Raw genomic sequence first — 19,616 nt, 5'->3', positions numbered from 1 at the left:
AAGTTTTTCTAAGTGTGTATATTGTGAATAGCATAATTAATTCAGCAAGATCTGAATGTGTGTGTATAGACAGACAGACAGACAGACAGACAGACAGACAGATAGACAGATATCAGAGAGAATACTACTATTATTGTGACAACAACAACCCCCACTATATTTGCATCAAAAATATCCTAATAGCCTTAGAGCATCTATTGCTATTTAGGATGTAACAAAAGCATAACAATTCCAAACTGCAAATTACTAGCAGCTCCTAGTTTTACCTTTGACCAAACTACACCTTACATTAGACATAGTTACAATTCTATTGTAGAATTCTTTCTAAAAAAATTCAGAGCAGCTATAAGGGGCCTCAGGAGTCAGACTCCATCGCACAAAGTGGGGGCTAACTCTTCTTCCCATCCCATAGTCCTGATGAAACCACACACCCATAGCTTCTATTTGGCATGGGAGTGAAGCAGCCATTCAGGAGATAGCATTCTGGGACTGATAAATTAAAAACTTTGTTGAGGAATAGCAGGAAAATCAAATGCCCTATAAGAGTGGGAGTGAAAAAGGCAAGTGTGCTCCAAGTTCCGTCCATTTTTTGCAGAAAAAAAGTCACCACATTTTGGGGACTTTTCCACATGCTGAAATTACATATCCAATGAACCTTCAGGACTGGCGCTGGTATTCTCATTGTGCTTTCTTAAATCCAGTGCCAGAAGTAGCTCTCTTTGCAATACAAGAGAGGAACAGTAGGCTGCAGAAGATAGCCACTGGTGAGATGTTTCAACAATGCATTGCAGTGTTTACCTGAGTTCAGTCTCCTTTGGAATGAGGTCACTGAATGTGGACTACATGCTTCTCCCTGTCCCCATTTCATCATCGCAACAACCCTGCGAGGTGTGTTAGACTGAATGAGCTTGATGGGCCTAAGTCCACCCAGTGAGCTTCATGGCTGAGTAAAGGTTTGAACCAGGCATAGGCAAACTCCGGCCCTTCAGATGTTTGGGACTACAATTCCCATTATACCCTAGCAAACAGGACCAGTGGTCAGGGATGATGGGAATTGTAGTCCCGAACATCTGGAGGGCCGGAGTTTGCCTATGCCTGAACTTGAACCCTGATCTCCTAGGTCTCTCCAAGGCTAAACTCCCCCACCAGTCCTGCTCTCCACTCTCTTTTAGGGCTTTTGCCTGGCTGGAATGTGTCCTTCAACAGTAATAATGCCTCTTTCTTGCCTGGCTGAAGGATGGTAGGGCACTGTAAGAAATGTTCTAGTTCTCTTGAGAATAACTTTGGGATATCTTCAAGGATGAGACAAAAGGTCATTTTCCAAGGAGCGAGTGCATGATAACTATAAACCGAGTTGCTTCAGAAATGATTAGAAATAAAATGCAGTCAGTGCCTCAGAGACATACTGCACAATCCTCCTCAGTTGCATTTTCTTAACTTATCACATAGATTTCAGAATGTGGTGCCCAAGTACATAAAGTAGATCTTTATCATTATTTACTAGACTGCTCATTGTATTCTGAACGAAGGGCAAAGTTTATCGTGAAATTGTTAAGTAAGATACCTGCTGATGCAGCAAAAATTACATATTTGTTGTCCAAGTGTGACAAATTTGTGACAGAGCTACAAGATTTGCAGTGGCAGCTCAAAAGCTGAGGAGAATTTTTATCAAGGCTAATACGGTAAATGCAATTATTTAATTGGATGATTTAATTTAGAAAGTTACCTGGATGCTTTAAAATGTAAAGTTTGCTTTGACCACTTGTATTTTGATATAGATTTTCTTTTTTTCTTTTTAAACCTTTGCATACATATTATGTTATTATTGGTATTTTGACATAATTTAATATAAAGGCATACTTTGGTGCACACTGTTCAAGATTTTATCAGTTTATATTATTTTCCTTTTCTTTGGTTGATATGACCAAGGTGGTCGAAATAACAATTAACAAGTTAAACCACACGATCCCGTGTAGGTCTACTCGGAAGGAAGTCCCTCGAAGTTCAACGGGGCTTACTCTCAGGTAAGTGGGCACAGGTTACCTGGGAGTTCGCCTCACTGAACATGGGGGAAATTGCTCGGAATAGACCTGCACAGGATCAGACCTCCTGAACAAGACGCAGAAGAGCGCAAAATAATGATCTCGCTAGCAACTCACCCTGAACACAGTTTTCTCAAGGCAACTCCCGGCAGCAAAAATAGGGGAAATGCTTAACCCAGGACACTGACAAAAACAACACAAGACATCGGCTGCATCTGAGTGGACTGGATCCAATACATTGTCTGGTGCGGACAAGTTTCTCCAATATTTGGACTCCAACTCCCATCAGCCGCAGCCAGCACGGCCAATGGTCATGGATGATGGGAGTTGTAGTCTAGCGAACATCTGGCGGGCCGCTGCTTTCCTGGGACTAACCCTGAGGGGAAACCTTCAAGAACCGGAAGGATAGGCTGCTTGTGACCACCATGCCCGCCGTTTCTGCCGCCCTCCAGCTGGGCGGCAGGGAAAAGCTTGCGCACAGCGCGCCGCCCCCGACGCGGGGAAGCAGGCAAGCAGGTAGGGCGCCCGCCCACCAATATCCGGGTCTCGGCATCTGGGGCCGCCCATTGAGCTGCGGACGCCGCCTCTTTTCTGTGACGGCTCGGGCAGCCGGCGGAGCGAAGGAGGTTGAGGCAGCAACTTGGAATCAGCTGAAGCAGACTCGCAGGGGGGCTGCCTTGGCGCGGAAGAAGAGCCGACGCTGCAAACCCTCCGCAGGTGCCCGCGGCGCTCCAAGGAGGAACTGGGTGTGTGGGGCACCTGAGGGTCATTCCCCCCAGCTTCCTCTGGGGCTCGGTTCAGGTCCTGCCTGTTTGCCGGCTGCTTGCTCAAGGGAGGCGAAGCGACTGCCCAGGTCAGTTCCTACTTCCTAGCGAGGGCTGTTTGTATTGCAAGAAGGCTGCATGCACCCCCCGGGTTTGAAGCACATCTCCCTCCCGCACGCCCCCCCCCCAGTGCCAGATATAAGCTAAACAAGCTATAGCTCAGGGCCTCACTCTCTTGGGGCCCCACTAAAAATTTTCCTATTATTCCTATTTATTTTCCTATTATTTTCCTAAATTTTCCTAAAATATTCCTATTATTTTCCTACTATTAATATACTTCTTCTTAATTGTATTTCAGTTCAACAATTACTTTGATAAAATGCATATTTTGTTATGTGCAAATGGCTTTAGATACCTATTAGGTCCATAAATTGCCATATAGCATATATAAAAAAATTCCTTCCAGTAGCACCTTAAAGACCAACTAAGTTAGTTCTTGGTATGAGCTTTCGTGTGCATGCACACTTCTTCAGATACCCTTTCGTGCATGCACACGAAAGCTCATACCAAGAACTAACTTAGTTGGTCTTTAAGGTGCTACTGGAAGGAATTTTTTTATTTTGACTATGACAGACCAACACGGCTACCTACCTGTAACTGCATATAGCATATATTCAACACAAAAAACAGGGACAATTTGTTGTTGACAAAGGACAGCGGGACATATAAAGGGCCCCATTACCTTAAGTAGCTTAGGGTCTCATCAAACCTAAATCCAGCCCTGACACCGCACCCTCCCCACCCCAAAAATGTTTTGGGGGAACTTTAGTTTTCCTAGCCCAGAGCTACAGTCCCCAGCACCCTTTAGAAACTACAGTTCTCAGGATTTGTGTGTGGTTTAAATGGGTGCTGTGCGTGCAAGTATCCCCATTAGCTGTTATCATTTCACTCCTCATCGACAATCATTTACTTCCAGAGTTTGCTGAAACTGCGCAACTGCTATCTAGTTACAGAGGTCAGCCTTCACAGTTGCCCAGTTTCTCCAATGCCAGCTGCCTCTGTGACTCTCCCAAATAAAAACCAGAGTTTATTGGAAGTAGATCTCATCGGTTTCCAACAAAATTGGTACGTAGAAGACGTTCAGTTGTCGTGTTTTTCTCAGTCGTGCTGAGCCTTGGGTTCCCTCTGACTTTTCAGTTATATATTAGTTTTGTAGCAGACTGCATCCCAAAGGCTCAGGGCAGAGAATGCAGGTATTAAAAGACAATAGAAATGCGAGCCACACTTCTGAGCAAAATTAAGTGCACTTAATCATGTTGCCTGGTGCTCACCAATTATACTATTGATTTTCTTGTCTATTTGCTAGCTGAACTCTGAAAGCCAACCGGAATGGCACATGTCTTTAATATGAAACTAAAATAATTGCTAGCTTGGGAGTGGATCAGGAGTGATGATGAAACTGATGAGGATAATGCAAAACAAATACTAAAGATATGCTGAGTTTTTGCTTGGTAGTACCATGCAACAATAAGGGCAAAGTTCAAATGGATTGTTCTTCAAAACCCGGATTGGTTTCGAACAATACAAACATTGCTTAGAATGCAAAACAGCCCCATTATGCAATTGTCATAGGAAGCTGTCCCACATTTATTTCTATGCAAGCATGTTCGGGGTTGTGACCTAAATGCCTCTTAACCAAGAATCCCTGTATAACTGGTTTGTAAATGAAGCTGTCATATCTCTATAGCCTACACTGCAGTAGCCAGGAGTTTCGCATGCAACGTTGTAAACCCAGTTTTCTTATGGCTTTTATATCATTTCAGAAGAGAAAAGTCATGCCTTATCCCGAAAGCAAAAAAATATTATTTGGCCTAATGGCCGGGGCTGCTGGAATAACCTTGGGCCTCATTTGGTATCGAAAGACACAGAAATGCAGTAAAGCCATGTACTTGCCTACCTTTTTGAATTCGGAGGGCAGTTTTGACTTGGTAAATTTTCCACATGAAACTCATAATGAACAAGGAACTGTGATGCTATTGCAAGGAAGGCAGCTTCAGGTACTGGAAAAAATGAATGGTTTAATAGCAACTGTGGAAGAACTTAAGAGAGAAGTAGCATTTCTGAAAGAAGCAATTCCAAAGTTGGAAGAACTTGTCCGGGATGAACTCAAGGGGAGAACAGATTCTCGCAGGAGCAGCCCTTTGCACAGAGGAACAAAGAAGAGGAAGACTGAGATTGGCAAAGGTGTGTCAGATACCAACAGTTCTGAAGAAGCAGAAAGTGAAGGCGGGTAAGTATTTACAAATTATTTCAAGTCTATCCCAACCTCTAATTATATATATATATATATATATATATATATATATATATATATATCACTATTTTGAGTGTAAGTAATTTGCAAATCCACTCTCTAGATCATGGCTTGTTAGCTTTACCTGTAGTTACCCAAACAGCAGTTCCTGGTTTGGTTATAATGGCAATTTGCCATTGGAAACAGAAGCAAATGTTTCTGATCTCTGTGGCATTGCTGAAGGAAAATAGGAGTGGGGTACAAGTCTGAGGCTCAGTCGCTTCAGGTGAAGCTGTGGTGGGAAGTGTTTAGTTTTAAACCAGAGCTAGCTGCCCACCCCAGGGCAGCGGGCGGGGGGGGGGAGCAATATTGGAAATCAGTAGCAGGTAACCTGCATTCTCAAAATTTTATTAGCACTATTATTATTTATTACATTTGTTAGTTGCTTTATCTTGCCCAAGGCAACTTAGAGCAACCCAAAAATCCAGCCAGTTTGCATTGCATGTAGTAGCCCAAAATCTTTCAAATATCAGTATATTTTAGGAAAGCCTATGGCAAAGGGATGTATTGCCTTCGCTCTTGCAAACTCACCCTCAGTTTGGCTTTTATGTGGTTGTTTTCAAATATTACGCACTAGTTGTGCTCCTTGGTTTCCTTCAACTCCAGAAACCTTTAGCATTGCAGCTGAGTAGAACTTGCACTTCTTGGTCTCCTCCCATCTTAAGAGCTGTTAACAATGGAAAATACAATTCCTTTGGTGAAACATTATCCCTTCTGCTTTTGTGTCGGCACTTGCTGCCGATAATATCTAATACTGGATCGCTCCTGTATCACTTTCCAGTGCTGACGTTGCCTGGAAATGGTTTAGTTAATTCCAATTCACTATAAAATTTAAATCTACAACAGTGTGCTTGTGCTAGAAATTCCACTCAGAAAAATATCCACCAGACTGTCATATCTGGTCTTGTAGGTGCATGTTGATGTACAATGTATTATTTAATAGAAGGCATAAGCTGTGCCTTCCCACCTTGTAAAACCAAGGCAGTTTCCATTGATCAGTACAACTTTAGTAAGAAGGGAAAAGGTAATGAAACATAGCAAAACAAACCCCAAAAAATCATAACAAAGCAGACCCACTTAATAATAACCTCAGGGAGAAGAGATTCTGAAGTAGCTCTTAATTTCAACGGAACACAAAAAAGACAGCCTCAACTTAGATAACAAAGTTTCTGTGCATGCTTATAATTGTATCATAACCAAGCTAATAATGTAGTATTTGCGTAGATACATTATATTGATGTTTCTGTGCAATTATTTATCAAATAAGTGCTAATATTTAATTGAGTACCGAGAGTGGATCACTGAGCTTGTGACAGCTCTAGAAACACATTTGCAAAGACTCCTTATTCCGCCCTCTCTTTGCTGGATTTACTTCAGAGTAAGTGGATTCAATTTACTGTTTGTTTGTTTGTTTGTTTGCTTCCTTGCTTGCTTGCCTGCTCACTTGCTTGCTTATTCATTTGTTTGTTCATTCATTCATTCATTCACCTGAGGGTCACAGGGTGGTTTTCAGTATAAAAATACATAACATAAAAACAAACCAAACAATATCCCTCACACACAATTTAAAAGGCAATTTTAATTAAATCAGAAAATAGATTAAATTAAATCACAATTTAATCAGCGAAAGGCCTGATTATAGAGAAAAGTTTTTGTTTGGCACCTAAAGATATGTAATGAAGGTGGCAGGCGAACCTCTCTGGGGAGAGCATTCCAGAAACATGGAGCCACTGCAGAAAAGGCCCATCCTAGTATTGCTGCCCTCTGGACCTTTTTTGAGGGGCCTCAGATAATACACACATTTGGAAATGTAATATAGCATTTCCAAAAATCATATAACATAGCTTCTTATCTTATGCAATGTTCTAGACTTTCGTCAACACCTCTGATGATTTTTCATTCTTTATCACTTATTCTGCATTTCTTAATTTCTCTATTACTCTTAATTGTCATTAACGAACAATTCTCCTTGTAGTCTTTCTTGCAATATTTCTAATAGTCCTCCTTACAAAACTTCTTGCAGTCTTGACGTTCTCCTCCAATGCATCATGTTTCAATAGGACCGGTCTGAGAATTGGCCACTAGAGGGCAATCATATGAAGGTCACTACTTTTATCTTTGTGGGAGCATTTTTTGTACAGTACACAATACATGGATGAGTGACTGGTGGTGTCAGTTTTTAACTTGCATTACACCAAACAAATATTGATGATCCATACAGGTGACAACCTTTAATGATTTATGTATAAATTACAGAAAAGAAAAGCAGGCAACTGAAATGCTGATTGTAAAATGTTTTCCTTGCTCAAGTTGCTTGGTTAGTTTTTAAATATATAGTTCAGTCTGTTGGTGTTCCATGCCCTAATTCTTCAGAGCACTGACTAGAATTCACAGGCAGAGGGAGAAGGAAATGGAGAACTCCCAGCTAACTTCATTCAGTGGCTACATTCCCCTACCGCCCCCCACCCCCAAAACCCTTTCCCTTCCTCGTGGCTCTCTTGGGATTCCCAGAAGTGTGGCGAGCATTGAGACCCTGCCATACCTGCATAGATGAAAACCAGGCCAAATTTAAGGTGCAGAGGTTTTGGTTTGCCCAGAAGTGTTCTCTTGACATATATGACCTCCCTTTGTTTGTAATCTAAGCTGGGAAGATAAACTATGAATTACACTGTCTCCTCACTTTCCCACTCCCTGTCTTGACTTGATTTTGTCTAGCATTTGCAGAAGCTAAAAAGTGGTACTTATGGCATGCAGGGGGGTGGGGTGGGACCCCACTCAAAATTCTTGCAAACTTCTAATAAGAACTCCAAGAATAAGTACTCAATGCATCATATGAAAACTTCTTGATGCGTTAATTTTTATTTGTACAGCAAATCTTGTAATATCCATTACAAACTTTTCAACCTTGTGAGAACAAGGCCTTGACAGAGTGTTTTTGTTTTTTAAGCCTGGAACTGTTTTCGTTGGCAGGAAAGAGATAACTTTCCTCATCTCAAGGTCTTGGTGAGCAACATTGATCGCTATGCCTATAACCCTGGAAGGGTATTTGATGTGGTGCCGAAAGGCTGCTAGCAGCAAAGTAGATGGTATCATGAAGGAACTTGTAATCCCACATAGTAAATTTTTATCTTTACTATTGCTCAGGGTCTTAAAGCACTTTCAGTTGGTTCGGTTCAACAAGTGAAATCTCTTTTGCTCTCTAATTTAAAGCATAAACATTGCACCAGAAACAAAAGGAGTAGGTAGTATGCTTTGAAAAATGCTTATCGTTAACATTTCACTGCATTCAGACTTAATTTTCGCTGAATTTGGTCAGTGTCCGAAGTAGTATGCTGTTTTGGCATCGGGAAAATGCTTTAAAAACCCAGTGGGTGCATAGAAGGTAACAATCAAAAATGGGTTTTTAATAGTGGTATACAGTAGAAGCGGACACTTTAGCAGTTGGAATAATACATTTTAGCAGATTTCACTTAAACATGCAGTGCCTCAGAACCCAACCCCTGTGTAAATGGGGAGTTGCCTGTATTCTGCAAAAGCACAATTGATATTACAAAGTATGGCTTCTTCTCTCTCTCTCTCTCTTTCTCTAATTTCCATTAACTGAGCAACTTTCTTAAGATGGCATAACTGGTAAAATTGTTAAAGTTGCTAAGAGTGCTGGCTTTTGTCGCCTTTAGGAGAAGTTAAGCTATTCCCACCCACAAAACCCTTTATGTTTTAGCTACATTACAGCTCATACTGACACTGACGGAGAGTCTGAGGAAGAAAAAGGATGGATCAGTTCTTCCACATCCCCTCTGGCACCTGAAGAGAAGATAGAATTATTTAATCTTCTACAGAATGCGGACAGGTTGCATTATGGTTCAGACAATGAGAAAAGGGAGAGCTTCAAACTGCTTCTTGAAAATGAGGAAAAGGTATAAAGGGTCCATGCCATGCAAACATTTCATACTAAAAGCTATAATTCAGTGCGCTATATGTCATTCTCTTAAATGTTTATGTAATGTTAAAATTAAAGGAGGTACCGCAGAAGGTGCCAGAGGAAATTATTGCAACTCGGTCCTTGCTCTGATAGAAGAATTAGATTTTCTCAGCCACAAAATGTTGTGGCTGGAACACTGAACAAATGTGACATTCATGCAACATAATCTCTACTTCAGCAGAAGGTGCTTGGATTCTGCACAACAGACTAGCAACAACTCTCCATTTTGTTGGAGGGTAACTGGAATAAATTATTGATTTGCAGTGGCTGTTTATTTCAAAGCCCTATTTGTTGTTCCTCAGAAGTATCTGGAAAGACCAACAAAAGAAATCGGTGGCTGAATAGAATGAATTAGAATACAATAAGCTTTAATATGTGCAGAATAAAAAGTGAGGACTAGCATAATAGGCATTTTAATTATGGCAAAAGAAATATGTGGTGAAGGCAATCTAATGTATCAAATTCTGTTTACCTGCAGTATAGAAATCATACTGGCTTTCTTTGGAGGCTTGCCCGAGCTTATGGAGACATGTTTGCAATAACCACAGAGGCTGAAGAAAAAAAGGACTATGCTACCAAAGGTCAGCTGAGTTATGTACTGAGTTTATAATACCAAGAGGATTAGGTTCCCCTGCTCCAGCCCTGTGTTTCACTTGGGGGATACTGGAGCCAGCAGAAGGGCGGAGCACCAATCCTTTTAAAAAACTATCATGATAGGAGTTTTCTCTTCATACCTGGGTTGTTTTTCAGTTACTAGACAAAGTTCTAGGCATGGTTACCCATGTCCCACTAAAACAACTGAGACTTGTTTCGGGGCAAACATGGTTAAGATTAGTGATAATCGTTTTAAGCCAGTTAACCTTTGAACTGGCTTTATAAAGTTCAACATTGTCCATTAATTATTATTTTATTAAATTTATATACCACCCATCATCTAAAGGTCACAGGGTGGCTCACAAACTATAACTAACTACGGTGGAACCATGGAAGCCAAACGCCTGTAAACTCGAACGTTTCGGCTCCCGAATGATTGAAAACCGGAAGTGATTGTTCTGGTTTTCAAATGATTTTCAGAAGCTGAATGTCTGGCACGGCTTCGGCAGCTTCCGATTCTGCAGCCAATCGGAAGCCGCACCTTGGAAGTCAAATGTTTTGGAAGTCGAACGGACTTCCAGAACGGATTCCGTTCGACTTTGAAGGTACATCTGTATTGTTATCTTTATATTGCATAGCATGTTCTTCAGCTAATATGGTCAGGTTTATTGTTATATCACGAATAGTACTTTTATGTTCTGTGATGCATGTTTTGCAGGAAAGCTTGTGAGTGAAAATGCTGTAAACCTGGATCCATCAAGTGCTGAGAGTCACCAGTGGTAAGTCTGAAGGACTTGGATCCATCAAATCAAATCTTTGTTGTTACAGCCAATGACCAGTATTAAGAAAACAAGAAGTAAATAAACACGAACCACGTAGAACACATTATCCAAATGTGTATAATAGGGTAAAATAAAATCAGTAAAAGTAACATAAAATAAACTAAAGCAATACAGTGGAACCTCTACTTATGATCATAATCCATTCCGGAGGCCCGTCCTCTGGGCAAAACCAGACGCTAGTAGAGGCGCCGTTGTGCGCATTTGGCAGCAGCATGTTTCTGCGCATGCGTAGATCATGGCAGCCACTTTTGCGCTCGTGCAGATGGCAGAAGCCACTTCTGCGCATGTGCAAATTGTGGCAAGCCCAGTGTTTACTTCCGGGTTTGTCGTGGTTGCAACTTGGAACGTCTGCGAGAAGAGGCGGGTGTAAGTTGAGGTTCCACTCTTAGATGCATTTTGATCTGAAAGGAGTTAAAAGGACATAAAATGCATCTGATCATTCTGGGAATTAATAAAAAGGGGTTCAATGGATTTGATCTTTCCAGAGTTATAGGGGCACTTGCATTCAGACTCTCTTCCCATTTAAGCATATCTGCCCCCAAAGACAGCATCCTAAAAAGCAGAGACATCACCTTGCCAACAAAGGTCCGTATAGTTAAAGCCATGGTTTTCCCAGTAGTGATGTATGGAAGTGAGAGCTGGACCATAAAGAAGGCTGATTGCCGAAGCATTGATGCTTTTGAATTATGGTGCTGGTGGAGACTCTTGAGAGTCCCCTGGACTGCAAGAAGATCAAACCTATCCATTCTTAAGGAAATCAGCCCTGAGTGCTCACTGGAAGGACAGGTCCTGAAGCTGAGGCTCCAATACTTTGGCCACCTCATGAGAAGAGAAGACTCCCTGGAAAAGACCCTGATGTTGGGAAAGATGGAGGGCACAAGGAGAAGGGGACGACAGAGGACGAGATGGTTGGACAGTGTTGTCGAAGCTACTAGCATGAGTTTGACCAAACTGCGGGAGGCAGTGGAAGACAGGAGTGCCTGGCGTGCTCTGGTCCATGGGGTCACGTAGAGTCGGACACGACTAAATGACTAAACAGCAACAACCCCCCAAATTGCTGAGGGAAGCACATTTAGGCATGCCAGTGTGAAGGCTTGGCAATACATTTGGACCAAGAGACTTGAATTCATATTGATTGGAACAAATTTCATTCTATCCTAAAGCGAAAGTGTGGGGAAGGACCTTAGTCCCATGGAGAACACATGTGGGACATAACAGAAGGTCCCAGGTTCGATCTCTGGCCTCTCCAGGTAAGACTGGAGAAGATTCCTGTCTGAAATGATGGAGGCCCACTGCCAGTCATTGCTAAGCTGGATGGACCAGTGCTCTGACTCTCTATGAGGCAGTTTCCTATATTCCATCTCACTGCATTTTGTACATGCAGAGAATGTGTATACACACACATGTGTTGTAGGAGGTCTCAGCCACTCACATCTTCCCAATATATACAGGAAAATATGTGCAGTTATAACACGTGGGATCCACATGTGTTGTGAATGTTCTTACCTACATGGAACTGAAATGCTGCCTGTTATACAGCCTGTATAGTGAACTCCTTCTGTTTTCATCTAAACGCAGAGAAAAGGAGGAGGAAGGACAAACAATGTTTCGAACCTCTGTAAGATCAGGGTCAGCCCACAATGTTTTGGCACCCAAGAAGGGAAATCTAAACGACATCTTGTAGTTAAAACACAGCCCAAAATCAATGGTACCCCAAGTCTAATGCTTCACTTTGCCTCCTGCTAGAGTCAGCCCTGTTTCAAAGTAACAGAACTCTGAGCAGTGGCTTTTGAGTTACTCGCAGATCCCTAGCTGGACCATTAGGTGGCGCTCATGGCCCTTCTTTCTTCCTGGCTTCCTCCTGTTTCAGAGCCAAGTTGTTGTGATTTCACAGTCCACCAAGGTTGCCCGTGCTGCTGACAGCTACGTGACTTAAGTGGGCAAGAGGTCTCCCTGTTCATGAGGTTGCAGCCCAAATGCCTCTTGATGACATCCATACATCTCCACCCTTCCCTTTAATTTTGTGTCTGGCGCTGCTATCTTTTGTCTCTTCCTATGCTTGTAGAAGTCTAGGAATATACTTGAGACATACAACTTACATGCACAACTCCGTTTCCTTCAGAATTATTGTCATGTTTGACATTTTCCCATTCACTTTCCCCTAACTGTATTATTATCAGTTACAGATAGGTAGCCGTGTTGGTCTGCCATAGTCAAAATAAAAAAATTCCTTCCAGTAGCACCTTAAAGACCAACTAAGTTCTTGGTATGAGCTTTCGTGTGCATGCACACTTCTTCAGATACACTGAAACAGAAGTTGCCAGATCCTTCTATATAGTGAGAAGGTGGGGAGGGATATTACTCAGAAGGGTGGTGGGAATGGGAGATTTGCAGATCTCCCATTCTCACCCCTTGCCTTTTCCTGTAAGACCTATTGCAGTCGTTAAGAGTCGTCAACAGGCTCATCTCAGCTATCTGCCAGTCTCCCATTCCCACCACCCTTCTGAGTAATACCCCTCCCCACCTTCTCACTATATACAAGTATCTGGCAACTTCTGTTTCAGTGTATCTGAAGAAGTGTGCATGCACACGAAAGCTCACACCAAGAACTAACTTAGTTGGTCTTTAAGGTGCTACTGGAAGGAATTTTTTTATTTTGTATTATTATCCTCCACCAGTGTAATTCTAGGCATGTCTATTCAGAAGTAAGTCCTATTGAGGTCAGTGGGATTTACTCCCCACAAGTGTGTGTGTAGAATTACAGCCAGTTTCTTTTCTAACTGCTCTGAATTATTACATTCAACCAGTTTCTACCCTCCCTCCTTTGTAGCTTTATTGGATAGCCTTCTTTAAACTCCAGTTAATTTCCTCTATTTACGCATGCTTTTTCAAACTTTATTTCTGAACCGTGCTGTGTATCATGGACCTAAGATCGGTTTTTAAAAGCCACTAGCAACCTTCACAGTGATGTATTTCTGATCCTCATGAGATGTTCTCCCTGCAAGTTTTGTGCTTTTGCATCATTTTTTTCATAGCTTTGGTTGGAAAAGTACACAGATGAGTACTCTCTATCCGGTATTAAGTAGACTGGGCTAATGCACTTTGCAGCACAATCCTATGCATGTTTACACAGTCCCACTGTGTGCAATAGAGCTTACATCCTGGCCAGTATTTATAGGATTGCAGCCCTAAAGTTTATATCAGAGAATGTAGCTGTAATAGATCGTGTTAAATCTTCATTTTACGAACATGTTTTGCTTACCAGAAGTTGATTTAGAGTTTTGCAAACAAATTTGTTTGGGTTTTTTGCATGGAGATAGTGCAGAAGTTACTAATCTATTGCACCTGATCTAAATGAGTTTCCTCTATTGAAGACCTCAACTGCTGGAAAACCACGCTCTGCCAGCACTTAGATTTCTTCCCTGCAAGGATGGGACTAGCTTGTGAGTCATGAAAGCCCTCTAGTCTGGAAGCACCCTAGTGCTGCTAATCATTGCTCCTCAGCTGTAAGCTAATTGCAATTGACTCCCTACATTTTGGGATGCGGGTAGCGCTGTGGGTTAAACCACAGAGCCTAGGACTTGCCGATCAGAAGGTTGGCGGTTCGAATCCCCACGACGGGGTGAGCTCCCCTTGCTTGGTCCCTGCTCCTGCCAACCTAGCAGTTCGAAAGCACATCAAAGTGCAAGTAAATAAATAGGTACCGCTCCAGCGGGAAGGTAAACGGCATTTCCGTGCACAGCTCTGGTTTGCCAGAAGTGGCTTAGTCATGCTGGCCACATGACCCGGAAGCTGTATGCCGGCTCCCTCAGCCAGTAAAGCGAGATGAGCGCCGCAACCCCAGAGTCGGCCACGACTGGACCTAATGGTCAGGGGTCCCTTTACCTTTACTTACATTTCAGGGATGTGCAATGCTTTTTGGTATGCTCAGTTCACTATGTTATGTCCACATTGTGGGTGTGGCATAGCCATGTGGGCAGTGTTCCCCTTTCTGCACTTTATTAGTAGCGACACATACACCCTTGTCTGTACACTACGATGCTGCATAGTTTGTGCTCCTCAATGCCATTTTAGCACCCTGTGTTGTGTGTGTGCCTGTGTGTGGTTCTTACAGTTTTTGAAGTAGCGCAATTGCAAAATAAAAATAATTTGCTTTCAAATGTTTTCCGCACAGCACCAGATTGCAGCTGAGCTTTTGTTTGAGTAAACATGATTACAGATCAGTCTGAAGGTCCCTTGGATTTCACCTTAAAAGGCTCGATCTATGCTGTAGCCAGTTTCACTGGTCCTAATCAGGTTTCACAACCTGGTTAGAAAACTTGCCAGTTTGATTTCTCCGTGCTTGTTAGTTGTGCCATTCTACCATAGCTCAATTGCATTCTTAAAAATTAATTAATTATTGCTTGCAGCAAGGTTAGAGGGTTACAGTCAGAACCTACGCGTCCTGTGCTTGGAAGTAAGTCATGCTCTTCTTAATGTAATCTATGAATCTAATTACTAACTGAAGCAATTCATTAAGGCTATGAACCAGTAGATCAGGGGTCAGAACTTGATAGTGCAGAGCTTTTGCCCTCTATTTGACCACATCAAATTGTTGTGAAGTATTGTGAAATAGTGGGTGGAAGGTGAGGGGGGTCAATATTGAAAGAATTATAGCGTTCTCAGTCACAGGCTAAACCAACACAGGCGCTGGTTTTAGTGTTTAAAATCCTATACAGCTTGGGACCAAGATAACTGAGGTTAGATAATCTCACCCCTGGCATACATAAATTGATCACTATGCTCTGCAGGTTCTGGGCTACTTCCTGCAGAATATTAAAAACACAATAAAACATCAAACATTAAAAACTTCTCTAAACAGGGCTGCCTTCAGGTGTCTTCTAAAAGTCAGATATCTGTTTATTTCCTTGACATCTGACGGGAGGGCGTTCCACAGGGCAGGCACCACTACTGAGAAGGCCCTCTGCTTGGTTCCCTGTAATCTCACCGTGAGGGAACCACCAGAAGGTCCTCAGTGCTGGACCTCAGTGTCCGGGCTGAACAATGGAGGTGGAGACGCTCCTTCAGGTATACTGGGCCAAAGCCCTTTAGTATCCTGTAGTATCCTGTTATCTTTAGTATCCTGTTATCAGAAGATAGTTTCTGCACATTGTAATAGTCAGGCCTTTAGTGTTGTAGCACCTACCCTTCGGAATTTCATTCCCTTGCAAAATAGAAAGGCCCTGTCTCTATTGTTTCTTTCAGTGCCTCTTCCAGCAAGTTGCCTGAGCTGAGATCTTTTTCGCTCTGCAACTGTGTTGCAATTTTTAAAAAGAGGTTTTTAACATGTTTTGTCACTTACTGTTTTGCAGCCCTAGGTTCCTTTAGAAAGAAGGGCAGTTTAAAAATTTAATAAACAAATAAAAATTAGGTCTCATCTAAAGACACTTATGTGACATTACTTCTAGCATTATTGCTCAGAAGGGCCCTTTGCTACAGCCATGTCATTCTCTCTCTCTCTCTCTCTCTCTCTCTTTCTCTCTCTGTGTGTGTGTGTGTGTGTGTTTAGGGTAAAATTTCATTTTTAAGTAATTAAAGTTTGTGCCCCTGAAGAACAGCAAAACTCATGTATCTCTTTAAATGAAAAATTAAGTGAGAAATGCCAGTAATGCTACCATCTTCTCTTCCAGTAATGTGCCATTTTTAAACACAGTTCTTTTCTTCTGTTTCTTTGCTCTTCTGTTCCCAAACTCTCTTGGCTCCTTTCCCTGAGCCTCCACCTCTCCTACCTGCTCCCCTGGCTAATTACTTTCCTCAAAATGGAAATGTAGTTTGTTTCTGTATTTACCTTATTCCATGCTGCCACATATATAGTGGTAGCTCGGGTTACAGACACTTCAGGTTACAGACTCCGCTAACCCAGAAATAGTACCTCAGGTTAAGAACTTTGCTTCAGGATGAGAACAGAAATCGTGCTCCCGCGGCACGGCAGCAGCAGGAGGCCCCATTAGCTAAAGTGGTGCTTCAGGTTAAGAACAGTTTCAGGTTAAGAACGGACTTCCAGAACGAATTAAGTTCTTAACCCGAGGTACGACTGTATCTTTGAACTTGCTTTTTATTTACAAAGGGTTATGTGAATGTGAAGCAAATGTATACCTCCCCTTCAAACGCTTCCTCCCCCCTTTCTTATTCGGGGCAGATACGATTGCAACTAGCGTGACTTTTGCACTAAGAAAAATAAGCAGCTTGTTATTTGTCTAGAAAGGCCTTTACATGTAAAAGTATCACCCTTAACTAGTTTAACCCAGCACCTTTCTTCCCTTGTCACGCACAGACTTGGAGATACTGTGAAAACCTGGGATTAGCTTGTTTGCATTTCATTGTTTTCTTTTCTAGCTGCAATCCGTTTAGCTATGGTATGCTGAGTTTATCTGATTAGCACCTAATGAGCCAAAGGGTTTTGGAGAGAAAATGTTGCCTGCATTTCTGCAAATTATGGGAATTTAAGTTTGTAGTACCCTTTTCTCATCCAAATAGTTGAAATTCCTTTATCTTCCCTGCTTAGGGCTGCCAACACTCTTGATTATTATTATTTGAAAGGCCAGTTTTGAAAGATCTTTCATAGCATCATAAATCATCTCTTTTGGGATACCCTGGATTTGTTCTATAAGGAAAATACAGAGTAGTTGAAATCTGTGTTGCTCTGTCCATGCTCTGCTCTATCCATACTGATGAGAAAGATGTTGTCCTCCCTCTTGTTGCAGCTGTCATAAGCCACTTGTGGTATGAACCTTGAATAGTGTATAAAAGCAGCTGGAGTCAAAACTGATTCAAAGCCATCAGGGTCATGACAGACAATATAAGGATGAACAATTTAAACCCCACACTTCTAGTTATTTTGTATTGGCATATGGAATCTACACATTTACTCACAAGTTATTGATTAATCGATTAAGGCTATGGTCCAAAGGACACTCAAGCAGTAAGTCCTATTGAACTTAATGGGACTGACTTCTGACTAGTCCACATCCTTCAGATTGCAGTGCACACGAACAAAGCTATTGTTTTGAACAAGAAAGAAACCCTTCTTTGTTTTTAGATTATGCCCTTACAAGTCACGGCAGTCTCTGTGAGAGAGAGGAGAAAGAACGCCTCTTCTAAAGTGAAACACCACTCCTGTATTTTTTGTACTGAAAATTATTGAACAATTACTTTAAAATTCTTTAGTACTTTTGGCCCATCAAAACGCTTAAATGAAATAATAGACTAAACATTACAGCTTTGCTTAAAAGATTTGGATGGGCTTTTCCTCGCATGAGGATCTTAGCCAGGCTGGCATTATTGTGATTAAAATGATCATCAATGTTTTGATATTTCTCTCTCTTTCCTTGCTGCTTCCTGTTCAGGTTTGCAATGATGTGTGGCTACATGTCTCAGTTTGAAAGTGTGCAGAACAAAATCAGGAATGGCTATCTCTTTAAGGTATGTTTTTGGTAGCTTTGTTAAGCTGCTGCTATTATTAAATTACTTCCTCCTGACAGCTTTGAAGACAGTGTTTAGAGTAAAAGTAACTGCCTGGGGGACATGCTTCAGTGCCAGGATTATGCTGAGGAGATGAGATTATTTTTGTATGCTCCTACCAGACATAATGAAGTAGCTTTCAAACTGAAGAAGATTTAAGTATGACTTTGTGAACCAGCCGTTCAATTTTTGTACTGCTCCCAAGTCTGAATTTCCAAAGAACAGCATGAGACGGGGAAAGAAGTGCATAATTATGTGTTTGTATAAAAAAAACACCCCTCATTTACTCTTGGTTTACATTAACACTCTGAGGTCTGCTTGTGTCTGTTGATTCACTGCTGATGGAGTTTAAATGCAGGGCTGCTACTGATTTTAATTAAAGCAGTATTTCACCCTTACTTGGTTATTGATAAGACATTACTTGTTGTATTCTAAACTTTAGAGTTAATAGGCCAGGTGTGTTGGATAATTCTTGTCTGAGGCTTCTTCTTGATACAAAGATGACTTTGGACAACTATATTTACAGAGTGCCAGGACAAAAGGGAAATGGTCCACTTTGTGAACTTGAGCCTATAGCCAGGCAAAGGAAAGTTCATTTTGGTCTTCTTTCTTACAGGAGCATCTAGACAAAGCTATTGAGCTTAAGCCACAAAACCCTTTTTTATATTATCTAGCTGGAAGATGGTGCTATGAAGTAAGTGATCCTCATGTCCTTTTACTCAGCAGAAGCCCTGTGTAGCTTACTTAAAATTGTAGCATTGAGCAATTTCACTTCTGTTTTCCAAGAGGAGTTGAGTGTGTGAAGCTTTCTGTTAGAGAGCCATGCCACCTAGCCTAGTATGCTCTCCGCTGAGTGGCAGCAGAATCCAGACTCTTCTGCATGCAAAGTTCTGCCACTGAGCTCTGAGTGTATCCTAATGAAGTTTGTAAAGTGTGCCTGTGGCAGGTGATCTGTTTTATTTTATTTAGAGGATTGATCATTTGCTTTTCAATTCAAAATTCTCAAAGGGACAAAATTGAATGCAATATAAAAACAGCAGAATCCAAGCAACCAAGAAAAGGGGGCAAATTGCAACTGCTAGAACAAAACAAAACACAAAGCAGTAGGTGCTAAACATGCACTTGAAGAAGAAGAAGAAGAGGAAGAAGAGTTTGGATTTGATATCCCACTTTATCACTACCCGAAGGAGTCTCAAAGCGGCTAATATTCTCCTTTCCCTTCCTCCCCACAACAAACACTCTGTGAGGTGAGTGGGGCTGAGAGACTTCAGAGAAGTGTGACTGGCCCAAGGTCACCCAGCAGCTGCATGTGGAGGAGCGGAGACACGAACCCAGTTCACCAGATTACGAGACTACCGCTCTTAACCACTACACCACACTGGCTCTCAATAGGCAATAACTTGGATCTGGAAGAAGAAGCTGGGGTTCCAAAGCTTAAGGGCAGGATGCATGATGAGGCTGACAAATATGGGACCAAGACCCCACCGTTCTCCTTGCCCTGGGAAGATGTCTGTCTCCCTCTGACGAACATAGATGAGC

General features: G+C 41.9%; 1 protein-coding gene across 2 annotated transcripts in view; it reads left to right on the top strand.

Annotated features, from left to right (window-relative positions):
• Positions 1-2,612: 2,612 nt before the first annotated feature.
• Positions 2,613-19,616, top strand: part of RMDN2 (regulator of microtubule dynamics 2) — a 32,841-nt gene continuing 15,837 nt past the window's right edge. The window contains exons 1-8 of one of the 2 annotated variants that reach the window (XM_083496938.1): positions 2,636-2,895; positions 3,783-3,931; positions 4,630-5,096; positions 8,881-9,076; positions 9,620-9,722; positions 10,454-10,514; positions 17,963-18,038; positions 18,694-18,771. In XM_083496938.1, coding sequence (XP_083353064.1) covers positions 4,642-5,096; positions 8,881-9,076; positions 9,620-9,722; positions 10,454-10,514; positions 17,963-18,038; positions 18,694-18,771 — 969 coding nt within the window. In that variant the 5' untranslated portion in view covers positions 2,636-2,895; positions 3,783-3,931; positions 4,630-4,641. Of the gene's footprint in view, positions 2,896-3,782; positions 3,932-4,629; positions 5,097-8,880; positions 9,077-9,619; positions 9,723-10,453; positions 10,515-17,962; positions 18,039-18,693; positions 18,772-19,616 lie in introns of both variants that reach the window. The other variant, XM_083496937.1, reaches the window with a different exon arrangement.

This window comes from Podarcis liolepis, assembly GCF_965112155.1.
Source record: "Podarcis liolepis genome assembly, chromosome: 3".
NCBI classification, from domain to species: Eukaryota; Metazoa; Chordata; class Lepidosauria; order Squamata; family Lacertidae; genus Podarcis; species Podarcis liolepis.
The sequence above is the reverse complement of the archived record's forward strand: the minus strand, read 5'-3'. Positions and strand labels throughout refer to the sequence as shown.